At 38.2% G+C, this 20,137-nt stretch overlaps 1 protein-coding gene across 4 annotated transcripts in view; it reads right to left on the bottom strand.

The window, feature by feature from the left end:
* CDK14 (cyclin dependent kinase 14) overlaps window positions 1-20,137 on the bottom strand; it is a 727,523-nt gene that overhangs the window by 198,918 nt on the left and 508,468 nt on the right. For all 4 annotated transcript variants that reach the window (XM_041727412.1, XM_041727410.1, XM_041727411.1 and 1 more), the window contains one exon: window positions 9,957-10,050. In XM_041727412.1, coding sequence (XP_041583346.1) covers window positions 9,957-10,050 — 94 coding nt within the window. The remainder of the gene's footprint in view (window positions 1-9,956; window positions 10,051-20,137) is intronic.

Genomic DNA, 20,137 nt, shown 5'->3' with positions numbered 1-20,137 from the left:
AGTGTCCCTAGAACTTTCTTTTTAGAATGTTTATCTAATGTCTCCCTATATCAATCACTCAAATGTTATTTCTTCCACATCTTCACTTTCATTGGATCTCTATCATTTTTCTTCCATGTGGTCTTTTTTTTTAGAACCTTGACCTGGGAGGATCTTAGGATATCATTCATCCAGGGGTTCTCAACCTCTCTTTCAGCAGTGAGATGCGTTTCATACACAAAATCTTAATAAAGGCAGAGCCAGGAATGGAGTGGCTGAAAAAGTGTGCCTCCCTTGAGCCTACCCCCCCACCTTCTCCCTGAGACACTGAGGAGAATTTTAAGCCTTCTTTGAAAACCATGAACAGTCCAAACTTTTCTAATTAAACCCAGATGTATATCCTGTGTCAACTCTTCAATTTCTTTAACAGGAAACCCTTCTCCTCTGGTCTAAAAACATTTAATGAGCAAATAGAGTGTGCCACATGCTGTACAGGCAGAGCAAGAAACATATTGAGGGAACACAAAAAGGACTGCTAACCCCACCCACTAGCTAAATAGACCTGAACTGGTCTGTAATTTCCCTGGAGGGAATGATTTTTTTGTCTCCCTCCTTGCTTATCCTTCACTTCTCTGCTGCTCACCCTTACACTGACTTTTGTGTCACTGCACTGATTCTCTCCTCGTCTAGCTTCCCTACCTCCTCCCCAGCCTCCACAAACTACGAGCATCTGTAAGGTTAAGGCAGCACTCCACTGCATTTCCCCCTCCAACTTTTCATTATTCAAAAACTAGTATGGTTTGGGACCCAACTTTGTCTGCTTTGAGTGAACAATCCCTGAGCTTCAATCTCTCTCCTGATTCTTTTCTATATGATTTGTGGGCATCCCCAACTGGAGGTCCTCTGCTGCCATAAGAAAGTCCAGTAACTTGAGCTGTCTTTTTCTTCCTCTCCGGGGGCATTCCTTTTCAATGTTCCCATTATTTTCAATGATCTCACTAATCACTTTGTTTCCCAAGGTTGAAACTCTGAAATGATTTTTTTATTCCTTTCTCTTTTGTATCATTTATATCCAAGATGGATCACAACAATTTTGCAACATCTTTTTGATGAGACCTTCTGGAAGCTATTCAAATGTAGCCCAGTTGACAGTACTTTTGAGGTGAGCAGGGACTGTGTCCTACCACTGCCTGTAGGCACAGTGCCTGACACAGAATAAGTGCCTATTAATTCTTGCTGAAAGAATAACTGAATGGGATAAAAATATGTGATGCTTAATGTAGCATAAAAACCGCAAGCAAATTATCTAGTAATACGGCAATGTGTTAGTACATTTGGGCACATTTAGAAGATATTACAGTATAATTAAAATAATATTTTTGAGTATATATTAATGGCTTGGAAATTGCTCCCAATTTAATGTGAAAATAAAGAGAAGTGGATACAAAACCTATAAATTTATTATTAACTCAATTGTGAAAACCTAGAAAAGGAAATACAAAAAAGCTGGGGTGCTAGGTGGTACACTCAGTTAAGCATCTGCTTTTGGCTCAGGTCATGATCCTGGAGTCCTGGGATCTAGCCCCAGCTCCCTACTCAGTGGGGAATCTGCTTCCCCTCTCCCTTTGCCCCTCCCCCTGCTTGTGCTCTCTCTCTCTCTCTCTCTCTCTCTCTCTCGCTCTCAAATAAATAAAATCCTTAAAAAAAAAGATAATACAAAAAAGCTTAATACTGGTTATCTCTGAATGATGATTTTTATTTATTTTCATACTGTTTTTAAATTTTTCTGGGGATCCCTGGGTGGCGCAGCGGTTTGGCGCCTGCCTTTGGCCCAGGGCGCAATCCTGGAGACCCGGGATCGAGTCCCACGTCGGGCTCCCGGTGCATGGAGCCTGCTTCTCCCTCTGCCTGTGTCTCTGCCTCTCTCTCTCTCTCTCTGTGACTATCATAAATAAAATAAATAAATAAATAAATAAATAAATAATAAAAAAATAAAAAAATAAATTTTTCTAACTGCTTTATTTTTTTATAAACTTAACACTCTGAAAAAGATTTGCCACCATGTAAATAACTCTGCCTATTGATAAGGCTTGAAAGAAACATGTACAAATTAAAAGAGGCATTTGTTTCCATGGTTGGAGGAATTATAATTTATCTCCCTGATTGTTTTTCTCACATTGGCTTTAAAAATTATTGAATGGGACACCTAGGTGGCTCAGTCGGTTAAGTGTCTGACTTGATTTTGGTTTAGATCATGATCTCAGGGTTGTGAGATGGAGCCCCACTCAGGCTCCCAGCTGAGTGTAGAGCCTTCTTGGGATTCTCTCTCCTTCTCCCTCTGCCCCTCACCCCCGCCCTCCTAATCAGCACTGCACTTCTGTGCGTTTATGTGTGTGTACTCTCTCTCTTAAAAAAGTAAACTATTAAAAATTACTATTTAATATTTCCAATATCCTTCAACCCAACAGGTATTGCTTAGTTCCCTATAGTGTTCATGTAGCTGAATTTACCATCATATCATACTATATTAATTTTGCTAAAATGCCATTTTAACATTATTACTCTGGTTAAAAAATTATATTATCTCATTATTACTTTATAGCTAAAATAAGATATAAAGTCCTCACTCTATCAAAGTCTGATCTTGAACATCCAATCTCACCTTCCACCCATACTGGACAGACACCTACTGTCCCCACTTTACTTCTGTACCATTGCCTGATATCCCCATCTCTCTTATTCCACTTCAAATCTTACACTCTCTTCAGTGCTTGACAAAAATTGTCTTAGCAATTTTCTCTTTAAACACCCACAGCCTTTATGCATGATCCTGTAATATCATGCATTTTTAGAATTAAAAAAGGTTAAGGCTGCAAGACCTTATTGAAGTCATTTAGTTCAACTCCTCCCTTTACAGATGCCGAAACTACCTCAATTAGAAAAGGTGACTTATCCACAGAAAACAGTAACTCAAGATTAGAACCCAAGATTTAACTCGAGTTCAGTATTTTAACTAGTACAGGATCTGCCACTGCCACTGTTACTGGGTCTCTCTTCTGCTGACCAATAACTCAGTAATTATTTATGACTGTTTTATTTGTTTTTAATTTTTTTAAAATTATTTATTTATTCATGAAGGACACACACACACAGAGAGGCAGAGACACAGGCAGAGGGAGAAGCAGGCTCCATGCAGGGAGCCTGATGTGGGACTCGATCCCGGGTCTCCAGGATCACATCCCAGGTTGCAGGCAGTGCTAAACCGCTGCACCACTGGGGCTGTCCTGACTGTTTTATTCTTAAAGATATCTCTTGCCTGCCCACTTTGATGACAGTTTCCCCAGGCAGACACCATGGCGCACAGTTTCTTTATATCTCCCTTGTATTTAGTGCTGCAAAGTGAGTACTGAAAAAGTAAGCCAGGAATAACCTCAAGCAAATCCAATAGTGGTACTGGGGATACAATGTGTGATCCAGATATTCCATCTTAACAATGTGCCTCGTACAACCAATTGGATGGTAACAGCCATCAAAGGTAATGGCCACCATCTTTCTCTTACTTCCTATATGGCTATACTAGGCAGTCATGAAACATCAAGGTTATCACTCTAGCTAAGAGCCTGGAAACGGAGCCAAGATGAGGAAACAAGGACTAGAACTGAATTTTAAGATCACATTTTTACGTTAGTCCATTGCAAAACACAGAGGCTTAAGGAAGGATCTGATTCAAAAGTCTAATAGCTTTCATATAGCTGCAAGTGGCTCTTTTCACACACACACACATATATTACACACACACATATGTAAATTCTGAATGACATATAAATGAGGAAGAGGAACATTTTAACAACTGTACCAATCAAGGAATGTACAACAGGTTAACAAACTGGTGGATGAAGTTTCATGGCAAGCCTGAAGACCTAGAAGACAGGGAGAGGTGAGATCCTCAGGGTTATCAACATTCAGAGGCAGGGAGAACAAGAATGGCCCCCACAACAGACTCATGCCAGATCCTCTGTCATGGCTGCTGTACATTGGGCCACAAGCCACACAAACCCAGAAGCATCTGCCAAAGGTCTCAGGCAGCTGTGCAAGCATTCTCTGCCATTTGTTCAGCTGTCGTGAAATGAGAGAGACACATATTCCCAGGGTTCCACCAACTGGATTTCTTTTTCAATTCCAAACAATGTGATTAGAATACAATTTTTTTTTACTAGTTCTGATTTTGTCACTCTGAATATATATTTACCAGGATGAATACATCTACTGCTTATTTTTGCAACTAACACAGGTAAATAGAATACCTCATGCCACAGTAAGAAATAGGTAATGCTGAGGAAATGAATATAAATCACTTTTTCACCTAACATCAGAGTTACTACTTAGACAAGCAGGTGCCCATTCACATGGCAATTCAAAATGTCTTGAATATAATTTGTCAAACTTCCATCACTTCCTTCCTTTCTTGCATATGAGCATCACAATTTCAAGGAAAATGATTTAGTGGTGAAATCTCAAATTGTAGCAGACCAGCTCACCTAATATATATCAACGCAGTTATTAGGTTGCAGAAATAAATTCAATGCACTTGTTAAAAATGTAAACTGCTTCTTTCCACCAAAGGAGGGAAAGAGAAAAAAGACAAAACCATCAGAAGAAAAAATATAAGGACTTTACTGAATGGTCTTTGTTGCCTTTCATATTTGTTGTAAAGACTTAGTGTGTGCGAGTTAATTATATTAGTTACCTTGGATAGCAAGCTATTAATTTTGTTCTTCAAAGTTATTAACCACCTTTCTATACACAGTTCACAGATGAATGGATGGACTTAATCCCCGTATTAAAAACAAACCAAATAATCCCATGTTTCATGACTTCTCAAAGTTGATTATCTCCTTGGCAATGCTTTACCAGAGGCCAGATATACAATGGCCACTTCAGAAGAGTCTCTGGCAATTTATATGAGAACCCTGTGAAAGTGGATTTAATCACACTTTAATAGTAATTCAGATTCAGACCAGATATAAAAGGTTACCAAGTAAAAGCATTTTTTTCCCCAGTGATTCAACGGTATTGGGCTAGTAAAATTTCTTATTCCAATGACCGTACAGCTCCTGAGAGAGTCTGTTTGTTTGATGGGACATACAGCTTTTTGCAAATTTGAACAATTTCGTAGAGAAAAAAGTATTTAACATGATAATATTTATTATCTCAAGGAGTTTGTAGATTTCTCTTTGAGGTCATGTCTCATTCTTCAGAGCAAAACATAATACTATTTAATTCTAAAGCAGGAATTTTATATAGACAATGATCTTTATCTCCTAATTACCAAAGGACATTTTACTTGTTAAAATCATTACACATGTTAAAAAAAAAAACTACAGTCAATGAAGAAATTATTACCATCAATCATGATGTTTATCTGCATTTAAGGGCTCTGTGCTCTAACGGGAGCAAACAGTAGATTCATGTACCAATATTCGAATGGGAAATCTGTAATGATCTATTTCTTTGATTTATTAAAAATCTAGTCATACCTCAAAGGTCTCTAAATACCCATAAAATTAGGAAACTATTCCCATAAAATTAAAAAATAATAGGCAAATCTGCAAACAGGAAGCAATACAACAAGATAATCCCTATCACAAATCACTGCATTATAATAAAAATAATATATGAAATGAAAACTTTGACTAAGCTATAAGCAATAAAATATGCCTTTATGAAACTCATTTTTTGGTTCTATTGCTGTAGCATATATTTCATTAACATAACTATTTCCTTTTCTTTTAAATTCATCCAGAAATAATGCATATATGAAGACATTTCTTTCTATATGATTCCTTTTTAAAGTTTTCTGATTTCAAATATAGTAAATTAGTGATATTAGTATAAAAATCAGGAATTTAACAAGGTTATATATGCATTATTCAATAATTATCAGAGTGAACAGGGTGAAACTAAAGTTCAGGAAATTATTCTTAGAATTTAGTATTAGTATTAGTATTATTATAGTTGAGCTTCAAATAAATTAAAAGGCTAAATATTTGAAGATATGTTTTAGTATAAAAATCTATATGATGCAAATTATAGCCCACTGAGATTCCTTCTTCTGCTATTTTTTTCAATGATACAAAATTTTAAAAGTTCATTATATTTTTAAGAAAATAGTTCTGGAAAGTTATTTAAAATAACTGAATGAAAAGAAAAACTTACATGGAAAATAGGAAAAGAAAACACTTATAAGAGAGAGAGAGAGAGGCAGAGACATAGGCAGAGGGAGAAGCAGGCTCCATGCACCGGGAGCCCAACGTGGGATTCGATCCCGGGTATCCAGGATCGCACCCTGGGCCAAAGGCAGGCGCCAAACCGCTGCACCACCCAGGGATCCCACATTTTCTTCCTAATATAATCTACAGGCTCAGTACAATCTCAATCAATTCAGTCGGAGATTTTCTTAGAAACAAGGAGAAGGAAGTGTTTCATGACTTTAGATGAAGGGATCAAAGTGTAACAACAGTCAATAAATTTATGAAAATTAAATGTTATTGAATTAAAGACTTGGAATTCTAATAATTATTTTTAACTAAAAGGATTAGTTTGCAAAGGATGCATCTGGCAGCTTTTCATAATGGTTAAAAATTGTAAACAAGCTATTAATATGGGACTGATTAAGCAAATAATGTCTTGTCCATGCAATGAAACACTCCTTTGTCATTAGAAATGATAAGTTTCTGGATTCATTTTTTTCAATGAAAAGTGTTAATTACATATTGTTAAGTGAAAAAATAAAGTTACAAAAGGTATATAAAATATGGTTCAACTTTTTAACATGTGTAGAAATGGAGGATATATATAAAAATATTAAATGTGGTTTTCTCTGCTTACTAGGACAGGGTGATTTTTCAGCTTTTATACTTTTGGACACTGGAAATTTCCTGCATAAAGATGCATTGTTTATATAATCATAAGACATTATTTTAACATTTGGTGTGGGAATTTATGCATAAAAAATAAGTAAAATTAGGAACTCCTCAGTGGTTCAGTGGTTAGGCACCTGCCTTCAGCTCAGGTCGTGATTCCGGGATCTGGGATCGAGTCCCACATCGGGCTCCCTGCGAGGAGACTGCTTCTCCCTCTGCCTATGTCTCTGCCTCTCTCTCTCTCAGTCTGTGTCTCTCATGAATAAATAAATAACTTTAAAAAAATAAGTAGAATTAAAAGGAAAGTGGATACAGACAGCTTCTGGGAGAAGAAATCAATATACCAACACTTGGAAGAAAGTTTCTATAATATTAGGCACTCTGCTATTTGTCCATCTGCTATGATGTACAGGGGCACCGGGGTATAGCATACAAGCATGGAGGAATCATCTGTGCTTTGATTCCCTGGTTTCCATTGTTCATTTTTTGTAATCATTTTACTGCTGATGTCAAGGTGAACACAGTAGTGATGGAGAATCTCAACTCTTTTTTTTTGTTTGTTTTTAAGAATTTTTTATTTATTCATGATAGACACACACACACACACAGAGAGAGAGAGAGAGAGAGAGAGAGGGGCAGAGACACAGGCAGAGGTAGAAGCAGGCTCTATGCAGGGAGCCCGACATGGGACTCAATCCTGGGTCTCCAGGGTCACACCCCGGGCCGAAGGCAGTGCTAAACCGCTGAGCCACCGGGGTGCCCAGAATCTCAACTCTTATCACTACACCCTCCTGGGTCCTTAAACTTAATATGAAAGCTATACTTTAGTGCTTCATTTGCATAACTAACATACATGCTAATATGCTAAGTTTCTCTCTTTCTATGGTCCATACTAACACTTGCCCCATTGAGTTCATATGAGAATTTAATTAAAGAAGGGACAAGTATGATAATGTGGTTGACTACTGCAATACATACAGCTTGAATCCTTTTACCAAAGACCTTAATTTGTCTAGCTCTGACTACAGGTTTTAAGTAACAGGTTTATATGAATATAGCTAATAAAGCTATATTGGATATATGGATAATATAGATAATATAGCTAATGTGGAAGTTCTACAGATTAAAAATATTCAGTATAAAATGATTGGATAAAATAATAACTTACAGGATAGGCATAGTTTTAAAGGCATTTTATGTGCTTTAAGTCAATTATTCCTTGAAACAACCTATGAGATGGGTACTGTTATTAGCCTTTGTTTCTCCCAAGGGAAACTGAGGCTCAGATAATTAAGTCCCTTGTCCAAGGTTACAGTGCAGGTGATAAACCCAGATCGTCTGGCACCAGAACACATTTTATTGTCTCTTTGTGCAGATTTTTAAAAATTGAAATGCTTTTAAAAATAGTTTTAGATTTACTGAAAAGCAGTACAGAGGATTCCTGTATACCCCTCACCCATTTGCTCTTTAAATCTTATGTTTTTTCTTTTGTTTTTATTGAGGTTTGTTTGATTTGCCAACATATAGTATAACACCCTGTGCTCATCCCATCAAGTGCCCTCCTCAGTGCCCATCACCCAGTTACCCCAACCCTCTACCCACCTCCTCTTCTGCAACCCTTTGTTTGTTTCCCAGAGTTAGGTGTCTCCCTCTCTAATTTTTCCCACTCATTTCCCCTCCTTTCCCCTACAATCTCTTTCACTATTTCTTATATTCTACATATGAGTGAAACCATATGATGATTGTCTTTCTCTGATTGACTTACTTCACTCAGCATAATACCCTCCAGTTCCATCCACATCGAAGCAAATGGTGGGTATTCATCTTTTCTGATGGCTGAGTAACATTCCATTGTATATATAGACCACATCTTCTTTATCCATTCATCTGTCGAAGGACATCATGGCTCCTTCCACAGTTTGGCTATTGTGGGCACTGCTGCTATGGACACTGGGGTGCAGGTGTCCCAGCATTTCACTACATCTGTATCTTGGGGGTAAATCCCCCAGCAGTACAATTGCTGGGTTGTAGGGTAGCTCTATTTTTAACTCTTTGAGGAACCTCCACACTGTTTTCCAGAGTGGCTATACCAGTTCACATTCCCACAACAGTGCAAAAGGGTTCCCCTTTCTCCACATCCTCTCCAATATTTGTTGTTTCCTGTCTTGTTAATTTGTGCCATTCTCACTGGTGTGAGGTGGTATCTCATTGTGGTTTTGATTTCTATTAAATCTTAAATTAAATGGTCTATTTGTCACAACGAAATGTACGCTGATATCTACTAAACTGCACACTTTACTTGGATGTCTCTGTTTTTCCCTGATGTCTTTTTTCTGTTCCAGGATTCCATTCAGGATACCACGTGACGTGGAGTTGTCATGCCGCCCTAGCCTCCTCTGGGCTATGACAATTTCTCAGACTTCCCTTGTTTTTGAGGACCCTGGCAGTTTTGAGGAGTACTAATCAGGTATTGGGTAGAATGTCCCTCGAGTTTGTGTGATGTGTTTTTCATGATTAGAACAGGGTTAGAGTTTTTGAGAGGAGGACCACAGAGGTAAAGTGGCACATTATATCAGAGGTACAGTCTATCAACATGACTTGTCTGTGATGATGCTGGCCTTGAAGACCTGGTTGTTCTCCATTTTAAAGTTACTCTCCTTTTTCCAAGCTGTACTTTATGGGAAAAGTTACCAATCAAAGCCCATATTTCAGTGGGTGAGGACAGGAGGGAGTTAAGCTCCACCCACTTGGGGGTGGCATCTACATAAACTGTTTGAAATTCTTCTGCCAGAGCCCTCATTTTTAACCCCACTATTTCATATTGCTGCCGACATCCTATTGTTTCCTACCACTTTGGCATATTATGCATGTACAGTTTAAAAACACAATTCTTAACTTATTTCCTACTTTTTCAGAGGTGCAAAAATACATTAGAATTAAATGTGACAACCCATAAATTTGTTTAAAATCATTTTCCACTAGCACTGTACAATTTGTCATCAAGGGATGAATAAGAAACCAATTTTTCTCAGAAGCACTCTGTAAAGAACTTACCAGAAATATTCGTTCAAGTTGATCCTGAATGTCTTTCATTCCTGGAAAAGCAGCAACTCCTTGGATCATTTCAACAAAGATGCAGCCGACCCCCCTAAAGAGAGAAGGATGAGTTATACCAAAACTCCAATATATTCTGGAAAATTAAATCTGGAATTAGGACATCTACTCCTATAGAGGAGAGACAATGAATAAATGACATTCTTAGTGAGTATCAAAGGCTGTGCCATGTACATCTAGACCCCATGTCTTTCCTTTCCCTCTCTGTCTGGTGTCCTGAAACATCCCTAATAGCTGCAGCTAGCTACACTGGGCTTAGAAAATGGTGGCAGGGACCCCTGGGTGGCGCAGCGGTTTGGCGCCTGCCTTTGGCCCGGGCCGCGATCCTGAAGACCCAGGATCGAATCCCACGTCGGGCTCCCGGTGCATGGAGCCTGCTTCTCCCTCTGCCTGTGTCTGTGTCTCTGCCTCTCTCTCTCTGTGTGTGTGTGTGACTATCATAAATAAATAAAAATTAAAAAATTAAAAAAAAAAGAAAAGAAAATGGTGGCAACCAATAAAATATAACACTCCATCTCATTTACTGGAAGCAGTTAAGAAACTCCTTAGCCTGATCTAGAAAGCCTCCACAGTCTTTTTCAAATAGCCCTTTCCTGCCCCGTTTTACAAATCCTCTTTCTCCAGCTGTCCAGGAGTTATTGAACCTCTCTTTGCACCAAAATCATCTGTGTGTGTGGGGGGGTGGGGGGTGGGGAGATCTATTTAAAACTGCAAATATTCTGAACACAAACTGAAGGGATCCTTTTTCAATCCATCTAGGTTGGATCCTGGGTGTTGACTCAGGTAGTTCAGGTTATTCAGGGCAGCTACCATGAGGATCGCCAAGCTGGACTGATTGTCCATAGGCTAGGCGTAAACCCATACAGCTTGACTCAAATTGCTTCACTACTACAACTCTTTCCTTCTTTTATTTGCTTTTAACTTATCAATCCAACCCAGCTCCTATAATCTAATTTAAAGGCCATTTCTTCCATAAAGCCTTACACAAACAGTCCAGGAGACAGAATAGCTCCCTTTATGAGTTTATTCTGTTAAGTTCTCATTCAACATATCAGCCATCCACCACGGCCAACTTCCCTTCCTAGCTCAGCAGACTTAGCTCCCAGACGACAGCGGCCTGAATCTAACCTAGTGGGAACAACCAATCCATAGTATAGGCAGAGAGCCAATGAGATACTTCTGCTGGGACTTTAAAGAACAATCGCTTGAGGGATCCCTGGGTGGCGCAGCGGTTTGGCGCCTGCCTTTGGCCCAGGGCGCGATCCTGGAGACCCGGGATCGAATCCCACATCGGGCTCCCGGTGCATGGAGCCTGCTTCTCCCTCTGCCTATGTCTCTGCCTCTCTCTCTCTCTGTGACTATCATAAATAAATAAAAATTAAAAAAAAAAAAAAAAGAACAATCGCTTGAGAGAGGGATGGAAAAAAAGTAGCCTATGTCAATGGGATAAGTCACATTAATGGCAGAGCACTAGCAAGAAGGGTCTTCATGCAGATGAAATCCCCTGAAATGGCCTCGTTCCTGCCTTCCTAAGGACTGGATGTTCAGATAATCCGTTGATTTTGCTAGCATTCTCTACCTTCTAGCAATTCTCCAAGATATGCATGTGTGTAAATAAATAAATAAATAAATACACACACACACACACACACACACACATTTTTTTAGATGGTTCTACCTTAAATGGGTTTATGTTTCCTAAAAGTACTCTAATGAAATCATGAACATATTGGGACACTTCTTCAATTGCTGCATTCATATTTAACTTAGGGTGAGAAAAACCCTTGTGTCTTTAACTTATTTTAGATCCTTTTGAGGTTAAGGACAAGGGACTATATTTCTATAACTGCCCCAGTTGTTATCACAGTTGTACATAAAGTATAGAATTAAAGAAGTAATGCATTTGCAGAAATCTCTTCTCTATTACAGCACATAATTTCTCTCCAAATTAAACACTAAAAGTAAATAGAATCAAAATGACTAAAATCAAAGAAATGCTACTTTATATATCATAAAAATAATTCCACTTAAATAGACAAGAATTCATTTTAAAATCAGTGTTCTAGGCAGATTGGGTTTAACACAAGTTGTTTTCATTTAAGATTTGAGACACAACATACTTTTGACAATCATTTTATTAGCATATTAAAACGCAATGATATTCTTATAAATATTAGGGCTTCAGATGCCTGGTTAAATCTAAAACTTCCATTTAGTGGCTTTCCAAATTTTTACTCCAATAATTTTCTAAGATTACTGACCTACATATCTACTGTCTTCTTTTGTTAAAATTTTGTTTTTCAAGATTTATTTTAGAGAGATTGAGCACTATTGAGCACTAGGCAGGGGAGGCAGATGGAGAATGAGAGAATCCCAAGCAGACTCTGCATTGAACATGGAGCCCAACGTGGGGCTCAATCTCAGAACCCGAGATCATAACTCACTATCAGGACCCGAGATTAGGACCTGAGCTGAAACCAAGAATTGCAAGCTCAACTGATCATACCATTCAGGTGTTCTTCTACTGTCTTCTCATTTATGTTTACATAAAATATCTTAGATCTTAAATTGTACTGGCATCTTCCCTTTATTTTTATTTGACATTCAGAATATATTCTCTATTCACTACAATTTGTCTTTAGTCTTTCCCAGCGCAAGCTACAGCTCTGAGTGTGCAGACCCTCGGCAGAAGCCACAGCTGCCTCCACTGTGCACCCAGCTGGGCTGGGTGGTGAGGTGACCATTATACACACTTACCAGAAATGCTGTTACCCTGGCTTGGGTCTTATCATTTCCATAATGTGATACTTAAAACAATTAAAAGATAAATCTATGCTGCAATTTTACTCAGTTGGAATACGATGATACAGCATTTCCATAGGCTTTTAACCACTTAGCTGGCTAAGGGACATGGACTCTCATTTCTAATGGTCATTCCTGATGATATCATTTTCCAAAGATGTATGAGGATATACTAATAAAGCTGACAGAATTATCCTTAAAGGATGTATAAATTCAGATATAATGCACAAGAAAATTAGAAAGTAGAAGTATCAAACGTGTCAACATATTATAGCATAGCAGAATGCTTTATTACTGGAGCTGCCTATTGCCACACAGCAATAAAAGCCCTTTAATTTAATATGAAGGGACTATTGCCTGCTTCACTTTTTCCCCCCCTTGCTACCCTCTATTACTCTGCACTCCCTCTCTCGATGGATTAAACTGACTGCCCTATGGTTTACTGAAAGAGAATTCAATCACTTAAATTCTATTCTTATGGTATATAATCTTATTTCAGGAAATGTCTCCTTTAATTTGTTGCTTCTTTGGCCATTTGAATAATTATGTAATTATCACCCACAAAGTCTAAATTTTTCAAGAATAAGAACTGGTCACAAAGCTTACAATTAAAGCTGTCACAGAATGCAGTGTGTACCAACTCTCACACAGGATTAGTTAATCCTTACCTGGTAAGATAATGTATGAAAAACCCATCCATGCTCATGTATTCTTCAGTTCTTTCAAATTAAAAACTTTCAAATTTAATTTCTGCTGCAGATGTATGATTTCTTCACCACGGTTCAAAATAAGATTTTAAGCATAACTGATAATTCTTTTTTAAGATTTATTTATTTATTTGAGAGAGAGAGAGAGAGAGAGAGAGAGAGAGAGAGCAGGGTGGGGGTAAAGGGGCAAGGGGAGAGGGGGGAGAGAGAGAGGGAATCCCAAGCACTTAACTGACTGAGCCACTCAGGTGCAGAAGAATTGATCATTCTTTGTAATTATTATTATGGAGGGACAAGTTTTTAAAGTTGAAGGTCAATTTGGGAGTTCTTATTTTGACATAGTATACAAAATTGGGGCATCTGTGTGACTCAGTCAGTTAAGTGGTTGACTCTTGATTTCAACTCGGGTCATGATCTCAGGATCCTGGGATGGAGCCCTGTATTAGGCTCTGTGCTCAGTGAGGAGTCTGCTAGAGATTCTCTCTTCTCCTCTCCCTCTGCCCCTCCCCCTGCTTGCATGTGCACTCTCTCTAAAGTTAATCAATTAATCTTTGAAAAAGTATACAAAATTATGAAAAATTGAGCACAAAAGTGAACTCAGGATGAGAAAAGAAACCAAAAGAAATCACAAAGTTTTAAAAGCTAACACATATAACAAATAATATTAAATTCAGAAAAATGATGTAACCTATTTATTGACTGACACACCTCTCTAATACTTTTCTTTCCATAATTCTGGCTGCATAATCTTTGATTACCTCTTCTATAAGAATTTTAAAATATTTCCTACAAAGAGAATACAGAGATAACTTAGTCTTTCCTCTAGCATAATGATGACTTTCCAAAAAAAAAAAAAAATGGTGACTTTCCTTTCTGATAGTAAAGTTTTCTTTTCAGGGATCTCTGCATGGCTCAGCAGTTTAGCGCCTGCCTTTGGCCCAGAATGTGATCCTGGGGTCACTGGATCGAGTCCCACGTCGGGCTCCTTGTGTGGAGCCTGCTTCTCCCCCTGCCTGTGTCCCTGTCTCTCTCTCTCTGTGTCTCTCCTGAATAAATAAATAAAATCTTGTTTTAAAAAAAGGAAAAGTTTTCTTTTCTTTCAGCTTCACTTCTCCTGATTGGCATGGTCATGTAGACTTTTTGGATTATTGTCAATTTGGGGAAAACTATCAAGTTTCCTTCATGTATGTGTGTATACTATAAACACAGTAATTCTAAAATAGTCTACGTAATTCCCATGATAAATAGCAAAGAAGTACAGGAGGACACGCTCAGCCCAAGGTAGAAGAGTGTGGAAGAACTTGAACCCCTAAAGTTTAACAAGACAAGAAAAGTGGAATATGGTGCATTATGGTGTGATGGCACAAGAGTGGATATGGGGCATTCCAGATGCAAAAGCAGTACCCTATACATGAGGAATCTTGGGAGAGCCAAATGCTATTATGATGGCTCTGCTTAGAAAGTGGAAGAGAAAGTTAAAGAGAGCAGAAGTCCATACACTAGGCTAAGAACTTGCCTTTTATTCCTAGGCTTTGACTCAATTTTTTTCTGCATTCCAGGATTCATGATGGACAAAGCTCACCAACTGGACATACAGGTGAACATCCAGATTACAGGCAGATCAGAAGATAAAATAGTCTTAAGGACAGAAGCAATTACAGTCATTGGATGTAAAGCCACCTCATTCTTTTCCACTCATGGCAGCAAATGAATGAGACAACTCTCCTAAAAGCCCTCTCTCCCCTCCGGGGCTGGGGGGCGCACATACAATCATACACAGGGGTGCACAGACCACAGACCAAATCCTGCCTGGTGCCTGTTTTTATAACCTACAAGCTTAGAATGTCTTTTACTTTTTTAAATGGTTCAAAGAAAATCAAGATGAATATTTGACAATATACAAACATTATATAAAATTCAAATTTCAGGGTTAATAAGATTTTATTTAATTTATGTGTTGTCTATGCTGCGTTCTCATCCTCAGAGCAGAGTTGAGTAGCTGCTGCAGAGACCTTATGCCCTGAAAACCCTGAAATATGTACTACTGCTCCTTTACAGACAAAGTTTGCCAAATCCTGATCTATGTTACCCTTCACTTGCCTAAAAGCATACTTGTAAACAGAAGAAATCATCTTCATCAGTTATGGAGAAAAACAAAAGAAACTACATATTATGATTATTTGTGAATAAATCAGTACTAGAAATCGGCTCTCAGACATGATCTGGCTTTTCACTATTTTCCTCAGCAGTTTTCCTGTGGTCAGTATGCTTTACAAGTTTCTGTGCATTTTACCAAAACACTAGTAGATTCTTAAAACATGGTTGAAGATGAATATTTTAATCTTAAAGTTTTTTTAGAGTATTTTTTTAAATTTATTTATTTATTCATGATAAAGGGGGGGAGGTGGGCAGAGACACAGGCAGAGGGCAAAGCAGGATCCATGCCAGGAGCTCAATGTGGGACTTGATCCTGGGACTCCAGGATCACACCCTGGGCCGAAGACAGGTGCCAAACCGCTGAGCCACCCAGGGATCCCCTTTTTAGAGTATTTTTAAGTGAGAAATAAACTAGGAGCAAATGTGTAGGCTGGTTTTTTAATAAAAGTGCTTATACAACCACTCCCAAAGGGATTTCTTCTCAAAATAGAGAGTCTGGGGAGTTGATCTGAATAATGGATAGGGTGAAAGGATAATTCACTTTTATGAACTTTTTTTAGGAGTTTTTGTTTTGTGTTTAGGCCAAATTTTATTGTATGGAAGTACTACCTTTTATTTTTATAAATATTAAAATTTTACCTGATAAATGAAAATAAATATAATATTGTGTAATATAAATATAATTGCTGTGTTTGGAAAGGATTTCAAGTTATTTTCTTTCCATCTGCTCTCCTTCTATCCACATCAAACACCGGTATCTCTATATTGATAAAGGAGAGGAATTAGATTTTTTAAAATTATATCTTAAGCTTCTTTCTACCTTAAAACTAAGAATACAGACCTGTGTCAAGTCCCCACATATTCACCAATTTCATATCCATGAGATTTCTTCTGTCTGGTCATGCTGCTCTGCTTTCTTTTCCTGAAACATACCATCCTCCTCCCCATTTTAGGACAGTGCATGAGCTAATGTTGCTCTCACAATACATTTCCCCTCATCCTATGCATGGATAAGTGCCTCTTGTTAGTCTGGAGTCAAACAGCTCCTTTCAGAAATGTCTTTCCCAGCCACCATACGTAAGGCAGGTTTCCTTTTACTGCCCAGGCCCCATATTTCACCCTCCATTCTCTGGTTTGTTTCCTTCCTCACAAAGGATATTAACTCATCTCTCTTTTTTTGGGCTGTGTTTCCTCTAGATGGAAGACCAAGATCAGGGATAAAGTTGTGTTCATCATCTCATTCCTGGGGCAGAGCAGCATGTCAGCACATAGAAAGGGCTCAAAAATATTTGGTGACTGAATGAGTCCAAAGCAATGCAAGCCTCCCTCCCCTCTCCCTCTACTACAAAGTTAAGAGTGGAGCTAATTAACCTGTTTTAAAAGAGTAGGGTATAGGAGTGGGGATGGGAGGTGGATGATAACTTTACAACGTAGAAAACTGGCAAACCGGACCTTCACTATATGATCAAAGTTAATTAACATCATCAGAGATATAAGTCATGTTGATAGCATGTACCCTCGACATGATATGATGAGAATGTCCACTTCACCTCTGTGGTCTTTCTCCCCAAAACATTAGACAAACCCAAACTGAGGGACAGTCTACAAAATGCCTGACTGGTACTTCTCAAAACTTTCAAGTTCATGAAAAATGAAAGTCTGAGAAAGCATCATAACCCAGGGGAAACTAAAAACACATGACAACTACATGTAATGTGGTATCCTGGATGGGATCCTAAAATACAAGAAAAGAAATTAAGAAAAAACTAGTGAAATCAAAATAAATCTGTTTAGTTCATAGCAATAAAACACTGTAGATTCATTAGTTGAGAAAAAAGGACCATAAGCACACAGTACATACAGTAATGTAAGATGTTAGCAACAGAGGAAACCAGGTGAGGAGTATATAGGAATTCTCTATTGTCCTTACAATTTTTCTATAAGTTTAAAACCTTTCTAAAATGTCAAGTTTATTATTTACAAAAATGAAGATGGACTGCATCTCCTTGGGACCTTATATAGAATTGGTCATTTTAAGTAGAAAAGCCATTGCATTTGGAGTTTTCACTATATGAGGGAAAAACAACCTCTGTGCTTTCTGATGAACTTTTTCTTTTTTCTTTTTTTAAGATTTATTCATTTATTTATTCATGAGAGACACAGAGAGAGACGCAGAGACACAGAAAGATGGAGAAGCAGGCTCCTCACAGGGATCCCGATGTGGGATCACGCCCTGAGCCTAAGGCAGACGCTCAACCCCTGAGCTACCCAGGCGTCCCCATGAACTTTTTCTTAGAAGCAGCAGGAGCCACCTAGAACTGCAGGCTAGACTGTGACATGTCAGTAAGGTTCGACGTGAAATAATGGGCAGCAAGCTAACCAGAGATGAATTTTGATATAAAGGTATTTGAAAATGCATATGCATACTCAATGGCAAATGAAAAATTTATCTGAACTATTAAGTTTGGGGCATCAGTGGGGAGTCTGAATGCAGAAAAAATGGAAGTTCTAGAAAAGGGGCAAAAGCTTTTCTCCATCAGAACAGGGAAGAGCAAGATCACCACCACTTCTCTGGGGAGACTTCTTGATCTCTCAGACTGGGTTAGGTCCCCTAACTCCATGCTTTTCTGGTCACTTCCTACAACTGTACTGTATTTACATATGAATAGACCAGGAACTATCAAGGTTCTCAGAATCAGAATTTGGTCTCTTACTTTTAAAGACACAGTTCAAATGAATCAAAGTGGTTATGGCAATATAGCAGTCCTCCCAGACTTGAACAAAAGCGGGTTGGTCACTAATGTCACCAGTTAAGATGCAATGTAATGTACCTGTTTATTAAAATCCCGTTGGATAACTATATCCTTCAACAAAAATAGGGATTAATTAGATCCATCAGCTCTTATACTCAAGTAATATCTGCATTTGACATATGGCATTTCAAATGGAGTATACTTAATTTTCTCATGAAGACATTAATGTTACAAGATGTTAATTAACCCAATAAATGATTATCTCACATTAAGAAGTATAAAACAGGACCTAGAGGTTATTATTTTTCTACTTGGCATTAATCTTCTTCTGGTCAGCAGAAATAAAACACTATTCTCCTTCTTCTTTAATTCTCAGGGCAATAGTTTGGTTCAGTCCTAGTACACAAAGTAGAAGGACTTTATTTTTTTTTTATTTATTTTATTTTTTTAGAAGGACTTTAATACTTTAAAATATAGTGCAATTAAAATCTCAAAAAATTTTTCTTGGATTTTCACTTCTAATCTCATCCATTTATTAGCAAAAGCTTGAGATTCCTTAGGATAGAAATCTTTAAGCAGACAGTGACAGTTTCATTTTCAAGTAGCAGAGCTTAACCACAGAGTCTGGGAGGGATCATGGCACATTTGAGTATGTGCAGAGGACAGCGACCCACCCAGCTCACACCATCACCTTGAGGGGAGACCTGTCCCTTCCATACAGACTTCTCTAGCTGAAAGTTAGGAGGCCTCTACTCAACTTCAAATAATTATTTAGAACCATTCAGAACTATGCGCATTGTCAAAACATTTGGAAGGTGGGCTGTAGATAAAGACAGGGTCAAGTTACTTCTGGCAGGAAGAAAGCAAATGAGCAGAAACATAATTCACTGCAAGTTAGTTCTTTTGCTTTTCTCTTCCAATATTAGGCAAGCACCAGAAATCTCCTCAAAGCCTATGTGCCAATTAGTAAAAAAGCATCTGAAGTTTTGCTTCTAACCCTTTATTGTGTATGCTAATCACATGAAGATCTTAGTAGAATACAGACTCTGACTGACAAGGTCTGGGCTGAAGCCTGAAATCTTGCGTTTCTTTCTTCTCTTTCTTCTCTTTCTTTCTTTCTTTCTTTCTTTCTTTCTTTCTTTCTTTCTTTCTTTCTTTCTTTTTTAAAGATTTTATTTATTTATTCATGAGAGACAGAGAGAGAGAGGCAGAGACATAGGCAGAGGGAGAAGCAGGCTTCCCTATGGGAGCCTGATGGGGACTCGACCCCAGAATCCCAGGATCACATCCTGAGCGAAAAGCAGATAGATGCTCAACCACTGAGCCACCCTAGTGTGTGTTTCTTTCTTTCTTTTCTTTCTTTTCTTTCTTTCTTTCTTTCTTTCTTTCTTTCTTTCTTTCTTTCTTTCTTTCTTTCTTTCTCTTTCTTCCTCTCTCTCTTATTTTTATTTTTGTTTTGTTTTGTTTTAGAGAGAGAAAGAGATCAAGAGATTGTGAGTGAGGATAAGGGAGGTAGAATCTCAAGCAGGCTCCACACTCAGCACAGAGCCTGACTTGGGGCTGGATCCTATGACCCTGAGATCATGACCTGAGCCAAAATCAAGAATCAGACACCCAACCAACTGAGCCACCCAGGTGCCCTGAGATCTTGCATTTCTAACAAGCCTCCTAAGCAATGCAGATGCTACTGGTCACAGGACCA

Source organism: Vulpes lagopus, chromosome 13 (assembly GCF_018345385.1).
Source record: "Vulpes lagopus strain Blue_001 chromosome 13, ASM1834538v1, whole genome shotgun sequence".
Taxonomy (NCBI): Eukaryota; Metazoa; Chordata; class Mammalia; order Carnivora; family Canidae; genus Vulpes; species Vulpes lagopus.
Note: the sequence above shows the minus strand (reverse complement) of the source record. Positions and strands in the feature narration are given on the sequence as shown.